General features: G+C 41.0%; 1 protein-coding gene across 1 annotated transcript in view; it reads right to left on the bottom strand.

The window, feature by feature from the left end:
- Positions 1-9,436, bottom strand: part of LOXL2 (lysyl oxidase-like 2) — a 98,887-nt gene extending 89,451 nt beyond the window's left edge. The window contains 2 exon segments of the mRNA XM_006878198.1: positions 2,389-2,564; positions 9,415-9,436. Of these exon segments, the coding sequence (XP_006878260.1) occupies positions 2,389-2,564; positions 9,415-9,436 (198 nt within the window).
- Between the last annotated feature and the right edge of the window lie 605 nt (positions 9,437-10,041).

Below are 10,041 nucleotides of genomic sequence, written 5' to 3'. Positions count from 1 at the left end.
TGACCCTGTATAGGGTTTCTGAGGAGTAGCTGGTGAGCTTGAACCACTGACCTTGCAGGTCAAATGGCTTTGCAGTCTGGTGCCACACCAAATAACATGCATAGGCATTGCTAAATGGGAACCTAATTTGCTGTATAAACCTTTCACCAAAAAAACAATGAAATATCTAAATAAAAAAATTTATCTATAAATGTAGACTAAAGGTCACCAGCACTTTTGCCATTATGGTCATTTTGGGAGCTTAAAAATAAAAAACTGGTCTTATGAAGTGAGATTCTGATTCAGTAGGTGTTAAGTAAGGTCCTAATATCTGCATGTTTATAGTAATTCTGATCTCCAGTTAGATTTGGGAACCATTACCCAGTGTTAGCAGTCCTGTTGTGGTGCTGTAGGATAAGCACTGGACTGCTAACCACAAGGCCGACAATTTAAACCCACCAGCCACTCCTCAGAAAACCTATATAGGGTTCCAATGAGCTGGAACTGACTGGACAACATTTAATAACAATAGTCCCCTCCCACACCATACCCGGGTTGGTTCTTGTAACAAGTAAAAGACAGCGGAAATGATGATGCTTCACTTCTGAGATTAGGTAATGTGTCTTCCATTTTTCTATCTCTCTCTGTGTGTCTCCCTTTGGTCACTCTCTCTGGAGAAAGACAACTGCCATGTCTTGAGGACACTTGGGTAGCCTATGGTAGACCCATGTGGAAAGAACCTGAGGACTCTGGCTAATAACCAGCAAGGAACTAAAGTCTGCCAACAACCTCATGAGTGAGTTTGTGAGGGGTCATCCAGTACCAGCTGACAGTATGACTGCAAATTTACAAGAGACTCTGAGTGTAATCACTTTGTTAAGATACTCCTGGATTTCTGATTCTCAGGAACTGTGTGACATAACTAATGTTTGTTGCTTTCAGTTGCAAAATTTGGAAGTAATTTGTTATGTAGCACTTGATAACTGTAAAAAGGTGTGTAGAGGCACTGTCTGACGTCCTCTACCTTCACAAGATGGGATGAGGAGAACGAAACTCACCATCAGCCCAAGGCCAATTCCAGTGAGACTGAGGTCAGGCATGCCTCTACCCAGCAAAGTTCTTTACCAATTCTGATACCACCTTCCCTCTCACAGCACTCTATTTCTTAGCTAGGTTCAACAATGCATTGCAATGGCCACAGAGAACTCACAAACAATATGGGCTTTATTAAGGAAATTAATAGGTTACAATTCAGGATCAGAAACGCTCAAGACACTTTTCCTCGGTCAGGACAGTCTCTTTCCAGCCATGCCCACAGGCAGGATTCTTTCTGGTCTTTGGCCTCTCAGCTGCATGGTTCCTTGGCCTCTACCCTGATCAGGCAATGTTACAAAACTCTTTTCGAGCTGCTTATAAATGTCCAAGGGGCACACAATTCTAGCATAAGCCTCAGCCCAAAGTACTCAGCTCTAACTCAGTGGATCAACTAAACTAGGTCTCCCAATTAAGTGCCTAGAGGCACCCCACACCACACAACAGTCTCCTGCCCAAAGGCACTCAGCTTTACTTGCTCCATGGGCCAGGAAGCCCACCACTTGGTCTTGTGCTCTGGCTCATGGTTCTGCTATTGCTATTCCTCTAATGTTGCAAATTTCTGCCTCTGGATTAAGGAGATTCAATATGCAGGGAACTCAGTGTCCAATGGACATGCTTCACTACTGACTTGATGGTAGTAAGCTCCCTACTTCCACTGCCGAGACAACTCATTTTATACACCAAAGAATGGCAAAACTGACCAATAACCATGATAGAGTTTCAAGTATTTGCAATCACAATGAGCCCTTTTAACAATCACTCACAACTGAATCATATAATTCTATCAGCATCTTCTGCCACCTTCTCTTACCCAGGCCCACCAGGAATAGAGGAAATACACCAGTCCACATGGTCCCATTCAGTTGTTTGGTGGGAGTTACAAAGACTATGGCTAGAAGAAGAGCCATACTAACTCACTGCAGCGCAATAACTTCTACATTTTTCCCTGGCCCAGAATTTAGGACAGAAAAAACTTTCTGCCCACATTTCTAGTATCATTTCACACTACTCCCAGACCCATACCTTATTCTTGAACAGTACTGCCCATCTTATGCCCAGTTCCTGTCTTTGTATCTCTGCGTCTTTGTCCAAGCTGTTCTCTGTGTTTGGAATGCTCTTTCCCCACTGATGCATCTCAGATATTATATTCCCTTCACCAGAAATCCCTCCCTAAACTACTCCCACACTAAATCAAGTTAAGTTAGGTCCCCTTTCTTGGTGCTCAGAAGACATCTCTTAAATCAATAGGCAGGAAGTGAGTTACATGGTAGAAAAATGTTCATATGAAGGGGTCAGCAAGAGCATCTGACTTGCCTCTACGTGGTTGATGAATGAATTGTCGAATTTGAACCCAGGAATCCTTTTGTCACTGCACACCACACCCACGTCTTCTGTATGCTTGCAGTCAGTGACACCCCAGCCATTGGAAGAGCAGGCTGCCAGGGTTGCCTCCTTCCCAGTGCAGTGGATGTTGTCCAACCAAATGGGCCCTGAAGGTAACAGAGAAAAAAAAAAAAAGGACCACGTCAAAGTAAGTTTGAGTCTCTGACAGCACCAATCTTTTCCAGGGATAAATCTGTTCACCTCCTGTTCTTTTACTTGACTTACCTTTACCGTTTGTTAATTGTACATGGCCACCAATTAATTTTTATTATGGTAGGATATTTCAGATACATGTAATTCTAGGCCATTTAGTTTCCCTTGCCAGAGGAAGCAATGGATGCTATTCAGGAATGTGGTAGATTGAACATGATAAAGATAGAAATCAGATTTAAACTCAGACACCATGTGGTAGAGTGGAAAAAGCATGTACTTGGAATAGTAAACTGATTTTGGCTTAGCCACTTAGCTATACGACCTTGGTCTAAATCCTTTCTTTCTCATAAGTAAAGTGGGAATAATAATGAAATTTGAATTGCAGAGTTGTGGGTTAGAGATGATATCATGTGCTATATATATGATTGAAGTTGTGAAGGACTTCATTCTTCTTGAATCAACTATCAACATTCGCGGAAGCAGCAGTCAAGAGATCAGATGATGTATTGCATTAGGCAAATCTGCTGCACAGGAACTTTTTAAAGTGTTGAAGAGCAAAGATGTCAGCTTGAGGACTAAGGTGTGCCTGACCCAAGCCATGGCATATTCAATAACCTCATATGGATGTGAAAGCTGGACAGTGAATAAGGAAGATCATAGAAGAATTGATGCCTTTGAATTATAGTGTTGGAGGAGAATACTAAAAGTGCCATGGACTGCCAAAAGAACCAACAGATCTGTTTTGGAAGAAGTGCAGCCAGAGTGCTCCTTGGAGGCCAAGATGGCCAAACTTCGTCTCTCATACTTTGGACATATTGTCAGGAGGGAACAGTTGCTGGAGAAGGATATCATGGATAGATGGAGGGTCGGAGAAAAAGAGGAAGACCCCCAATGAGATGAATCGGCCAGGTGGCATCATTGATGGACTCAAGTGTGGCAGCGGTAGTGAGGTTGGCCCAGGATCTGACATTGTTTCGTTCTGCTGTGCATGGGGTCGCTATGAGTCAGTTCCGACTCAATGGTACCTGACAACAACATACGTATATATATGTATATATATGCAATCCTGGTAGCATAGAGGGACTTTCTGCTGCTGTAAAGATTTATGAGTTGTTATGAGTTGGAACCAACTTGACAACACATAGCAACAATAGCAGCGGTATATTGTTTGTCACACAATGGACACTCAAAAATATTAACTATGATGCAAGGTCAGTTTGAACCACAACGTTGGAAGTTCAAGCTCACCAGCTACTACTTGGATACCCTATACAGGGTTGCTGAGTTGGAATTGACTTGATGGCCCTTTACAACAACACCAAAAACATGATGATCATTATTTTAGTTATACTGATGTGGCACAAACCTGAGTCCCCTTCCATCTGTGGCAGAGGCTGCACTCTGACCCTTCCATTTTACCTTGACCCTACCAATTATTCTGCAATAGAAGGCTTGAAGTTATTAAGGGATTTTCAAATTATTTCCTCCCTTGACTTTCCAATACCTCAGGGAAGTAGATGTTGCTATTAGGTGCCGTTGAGTCAGTTCCCACTATGTACAACAGAACGAAACACTGGCCTGCCGTATACCATCATTGTTATGTTTGAACTAATTGTTCCAGCCACTGTGTCAATCCATCTTGTTGAAAGACTTCCTCTTTTTCACTCTCTACTTTACTAAGCATGATAGCTGTCTCCAAGGACTGGTCCCTCCTGATAACCCACCCAAAGTATGTGAGACAAAGTCTCACCATTCTTGCTTCTAAAAAACATTCCAGTGGTACTTCTTCTAAAACAGATTTGTTCATTCTCCATATAGTCCAGCTTCTTATATTATTTACTCAGGATACAGATTAAGTATAGTGAAATGATACAACCTGACAGACACCTTTTCTGATGTTAGATCCAGTAGTATCCCCTTGTTCTGTTCGAACGACTGCTTCTTTGTAGAGGTTCTTCATGAGCACAATGAAGTGTTTTTGTAATGATATCCATTGTTTGTTATGATCCACACAGTCAAATGCGTTAGTGTAATCAAAACACAAGTAAACATCTTTCTGGTATTATCTGCTTTCAGCCAAGATCCATCTGACATGAGCAATGATACCCCTCATCCCACATCGTCTTCTTAATCCATCTTGAATTTCTGATCATTCCCCATCAATATACTGCTGCAATCATTTTTAAATTTTATGCAGCAAATTTTATTTGTGTATAATGTTAATAATATTTTCCACATTAGAAATTTGATAATTTCAACATTCTGTTGGGGCACAAATATAGATCTTTTCCAGTTGGTTGGCCAGATAGCTGTTTGCAAGTTTCTTGACATAGACAAGCATCTCCAAAGCAACATCGATTTCCTGGAACATTTCCATTGGTGTTTCTTCAATTCCTGAATCTTTAATTTTCATCAGTGCCTTCAGTGCATCTTGGACTTCTTCATTTAATACCATCAGCTCTTGACCATACTTCCTCCTGAAATGGTTGAACATCACCCTAGTCTTTTTGGTTCAGTGACTCTGTGTATTCTTTCCATCTTCTTATTGATGCTTCCTGAATTGTTCCATATTTTGCCCATGCATCCTTCCAGATTGCTGTTAAGATTTGACTATTTCTTCAGTTCTATTTGCTTGAGAAATGCTGAGCGTGTTCTTCTCTTTTGGTTTTCTAACTCCAGGTCTTGCATATTTCATTGTAATACATATAATGGTCTTCTAGAGCTGCCCTTTGAATTTTCTGTTCTGATCTTTTACTTTTTGATTTCTTCCCATTGCTTTAGCTTCTCTACATTCTCAAGCAAGCTTCAGAGTCTCTTCTGACAACCATTTTGGCCTTTGCTTTATTTTCTATCTTTTTAACGCCTTTTTGTTTTCTACATGTATGATGTTCTTGATGTTGTCCCACAGCTCTTCTGGTCTTGAGTCATTATACATAGACAGGTGCTACTATTCTCATTCTACAGATGCACTGGTCTCCTGGTATGGTGTTGTAGCATCAGCAGTGGATTGTGAATAACAAGATCAGCAGTTCAAACCCATCAGATGCTCCTTGAGAACCCTTTACAGGATCACCATGAGTTGGAACTGTCTTGATGGCACTTAACAACAATATAGATGCAGAGGACAACCCCTGGTGCAAGAGCAAACATCTGTGGTGAAAACACTGGTCCCTAACTCCTGGGTCAATGCTCCTCTCCTTTCCTGACTTTCCCCCTCTGCTGACTCAGCTTGTACTAACCCACAGAGCTGCTTCCTTGCATTCAGGAAGGCGGGGGATGGCAGACCTGTGGAGCAGGCAGGCAATCTGCTCATTTCCTATCCCTTTATCTGTCTTGTACCAAGTAGAGAACTCAGTGTGCAAAGTGCTAGAGGATTTTCAAATAGTGATTTTTAGAAATGGCACTGAAAACTAAACAAAACCCTCACATTTTTCTCATGGCTCATAAAAAAGGAGTCAATAGTACAGTGGAGTCAGATGAACCTGGGTTCAGGTTCCATCTGACTTGGACTTGAGCAGTATGTAACTTTGCCAGAAACTATCTAAGCTTTTTTCCCCCCTGGTTTGGCACTGTGGGATAATGTACTGGACTGCAAGTTCAGTTTGAACAGCAAGGTCAGCAGTTCAAATTCACCAGTAATTCCTCGGAAATCCTATACAGGATTGCTATGAGTTGAAACCGACTCAACGGCACTGAACAACAACAACAAATTAAAAATAGTGATTCTCGATAAACAGTTTGCCATAGATAGATAATTAAATGGCATAATATCTATGCCCAGAACATGTTCAACTTCGCTTTACTCTTTCTGCTTCCAATAAACTAGAAAAACAAAAGATTCTATTGCTTCCATGATGTAAGGAGAAAGCAGGTCAAAACACTCCCATTGTAAAGATTAGAAAACCAAGAAGATAATTTGAGACTCTTCAAAGTCTGGGAGGACACAGGGCTAATCTCCTGATTTCCAGGGTTCTACTGAACGTCTCAGTTGCGATGAATGGCTGGTCAGGCCTCAAAGTGAGGGCGCCTCAGATGCATTGTAGGGAACAAAGAGATTACTGAAAACATCTGGGCTGAGATTTTTTTCCAACTGGTTTCTCAATTTGGCCCAGTTTCCAAGTCATCAAGCTCCACTAAAGCATATGTTCTCGAATCGATTGCTGTTTCAACAACAAACCCCAATGTTTGTCTTGCTAAGTGCTAGCAACAAAAAAGATCCTTCCATGTTTAAAGTGGAGCTTCTTTCTGTAGCAAAGCTGCTGAAGAGACAGACAAAGAGAAGTGGTGTCCTTCCATCTGTAATGAAAGCAGCCTAGCGCACTGACGGGTGCTAAGTTACCCAAAAGAGCTGCTTGCTTTAGTAACGTCAGTGAACCTACACCTCTCCTACTCCTTATGGCCACGAGTCCCTGGGTGGCACAAATGAAAGGTTGGAGGTTCAAATCTACCCAGCGACACCCCAGAAAAAAAAGCCTAGCAACTACCTTTTAAAAAAACTCTGCCATTGAAATCCCTGTGGAGCCAAGTTCTCTTTCTCTCTCTCTCTATATATATAGGATCATTTTAGCGTCATAATTGGTTGCATATGTTTGGCCCAATTGCTTTTCTTCCTTAGACAATGGAAACATATATTTCTGTTTAGGCCAAGACAGTAGATCATTCGTTATACATGGTACATTAATTTGGACTGATTTAATGAAAATTAGTTTTCTGTATACTTAACCCAAAAACTCACAGTCACAGAGTTGACTATGACTCATAGTTACCCTGTATAGGATATCCGAGACAGTTAGAGTCTTGGATTCAAAAACACAGTTGAGGTTTCAACTTTGGACACAAAAAGCTAGGCAATCAGAAAAAAACGTCATTCTACTGTTTCCATCTATTTACTCTATAAACTGTTTCAGATGAAAAGAAAAGAGATGTGTCAACAAATTAACAAATCATTTAGGAAATAAAAAGCATAAATCAAATTCCATTTGAATGTCAGTGTCTTCTCCTGGTCTCTTTGAGTACAATGGAAGCTGTTCAGTTTAAAAATGTCGGGGTTCACGGTGGTTGTCTGTGGCCTGGGCACTCTGATCTGGAGAATGGGGGTGAGGGTGAGGTTGACAATGGGCTCAGCATGGCAAGCATAGATGGGCAGATCATTTCCTCTCACCAACTAGTTCATGTAAGGAATGGGATAACTGGCCCTTCTAGAATGCTTTAAAAAAGATCCATGATTTACCTGAGCTTGGAGGCACTTGGAAAGAAGAGTCCTTGGCAAGCAGGGCTGGGGAGGCCTCTGGGGATCTCTATTTCCCTGGCTTCACTCCCACAACCTGACAGCTGCTGGACAAAGACAGAAAGTGAACCCCATAGGAGGTCGTGACAAGAGGATTTCTGATGGGGCATCCTCTTATGGGATCAGCTGCTGTGTTTCTAGCCATAAAGCCTGGATCACAGGTTAGAATACCTTGTAACACACTCCAGGGTACTGGTCACTATAACTGTTTTGTTAATCATTTTTAAAACCTATTTCCCAATCAAAAATTTAATTAATTAACCAGATAATACTGAGTGCCTACCATGTACCCAGCACTAAAAAAGCTAGACTGACACCGCCGATGAAATTCAAGTACATTTCCTTTTTCAGTTTCTTCATTACTTAAATCAATTATTTTTCAAAAAAAAAAAAACACCAAAATAGTTGCCATCGAGTCAACTTGGACTCATGGCGAATCATGTGTGCGAACAGAAGTGTGCACTTTAGGGTTTTCACTGGTTGATTATTCAGAAGTAGGCTTTTCTTCTGACGTACCTCAAACTTCCAGCCTTTTGGTCAGCAGCTAAGCATATTAACCATTTTGAGTCACCCATGGATTCCAAGCAAGTACATTAGGAGATACGACAGTTTTGAATTTTTAGCACCTGTTTCTCCCTGTTTTCAGATACTCCTCCTGTTGTAACTCTTAATAATTTCAATATCCATAGATGACCCTTCCTATACTCTTATGACATTTAGGTCCGCCTTTAGATCCTCTCTTCAGTGACTTTGCGCCACCCTACTTCAGCCACTCTCTCATGCTTAGAACTTAGACCTTGCTGCTACCAATAACTGTACCCCTTCCTCACTCTCCATTCAACCAACCTGCTCTCAACCATGCTCCCTTCTTCCTAAGTGTATGCCTTCTTGGATCTCAATCTCAACGAACACTCACAATCCATGAATCCTGGCAGCTTTTCCATATCCTTCCATGTTATTACTTCCCTCCTGATCTGGTGTGGTAGTTGGTTTTGTGTGCCATCTTGACTAGGCACTACTAGCTTGGTTGCTGTTATGAAATAACTACCTGTGATTATAGTAACTGGCCATGGAGATAGCAGATTACCTTTCATAAAGTCTTCTACTATAATCCATCAGTTGAAGGGGACATTCGAAGCAAAAAGAGAATTTCCCTGGAATGTGTTCCACTTCCAGATTATAAATAGATGTTTTGGCTGAACTCACACTCTTCCTGTCACCTGATTTATGAATCTAGTGATGCAATCCTGCTGGAGTTTCTAGCCTGCTGGCTGACTTATGGATTTTGGACTTGCCAGCCCTGCACAGCTGTGAGACAATCTCTTGAAGTAAATCTCTTCCAATCTATTTATCTGTACAACTATCTCATTGGTTTTGTTTCTCCAAAGAACGCTGACATCCAACTTAGATTCCAGAGACCATGCTTTTAGTTGCTCCCTTGAATGTGCACTTTGCTATCTTGAACTTTTCTTCCTTCATCATCATTGGATGGCAAAGTCCAGCCCATGTAAACTCACCTTTCCAGCTACCCTCACCCATTCCCACTTCTGGGCAGATGAACATAGATGAAGGGAAAATGCAACTATACTGTCTGATAATAAATAAATTTGAAGTTTGGGTAGAAATGAAATAAACTTGTTTCTGGAAAAAGCTGACAGTCATTGGAAAGTACTTGTTATAAAATAATTCAGTTTCAAGAGGCTGGAATAGGAAACATAAATCTGAAGCTACTTTGGATTGTTCAACCAACAGAACAAACATAGATGTGGAATTACATAGACATATCAGAAGTTTCTGTAAGTAAGACAGGAAATGGGTTTTAAAAGTCTAGCATTTATGAACTTGTATTAGCTACCCTTTTTCTTTTCTTCTCATCACTGCTAAGTAACCAGAGTCAGTTCCTAAGACTATTTTACTGTAAATGTGATCTCTTGATCTTGTTACTCCAATAGGAAATTTTCAACTGCACTGAGATGAGGCATGTAGGAAGTGGCATTTCCTTTCTCCTAAAATTTACAGAGTAACAGGAAATAGGGTTGCATGGGACCGTAACAATTACTATTAAACACTTGGAGGGTTTATATATGCATACTGATGTTCACAGCAGCACTATTCACAACATCAAAAGGATGGAGACAGCCTAA

Source organism: Chrysochloris asiatica, unplaced genomic scaffold (assembly GCF_000296735.1).
Source record: "Chrysochloris asiatica unplaced genomic scaffold, ChrAsi1.0 scaffold00064, whole genome shotgun sequence".
Lineage (NCBI taxonomy): Eukaryota > Metazoa > Chordata > Mammalia > Afrosoricida > Chrysochloridae > Chrysochloris > Chrysochloris asiatica.
Note: the sequence above shows the minus strand (reverse complement) of the source record. Positions and strands in the feature narration are given on the sequence as shown.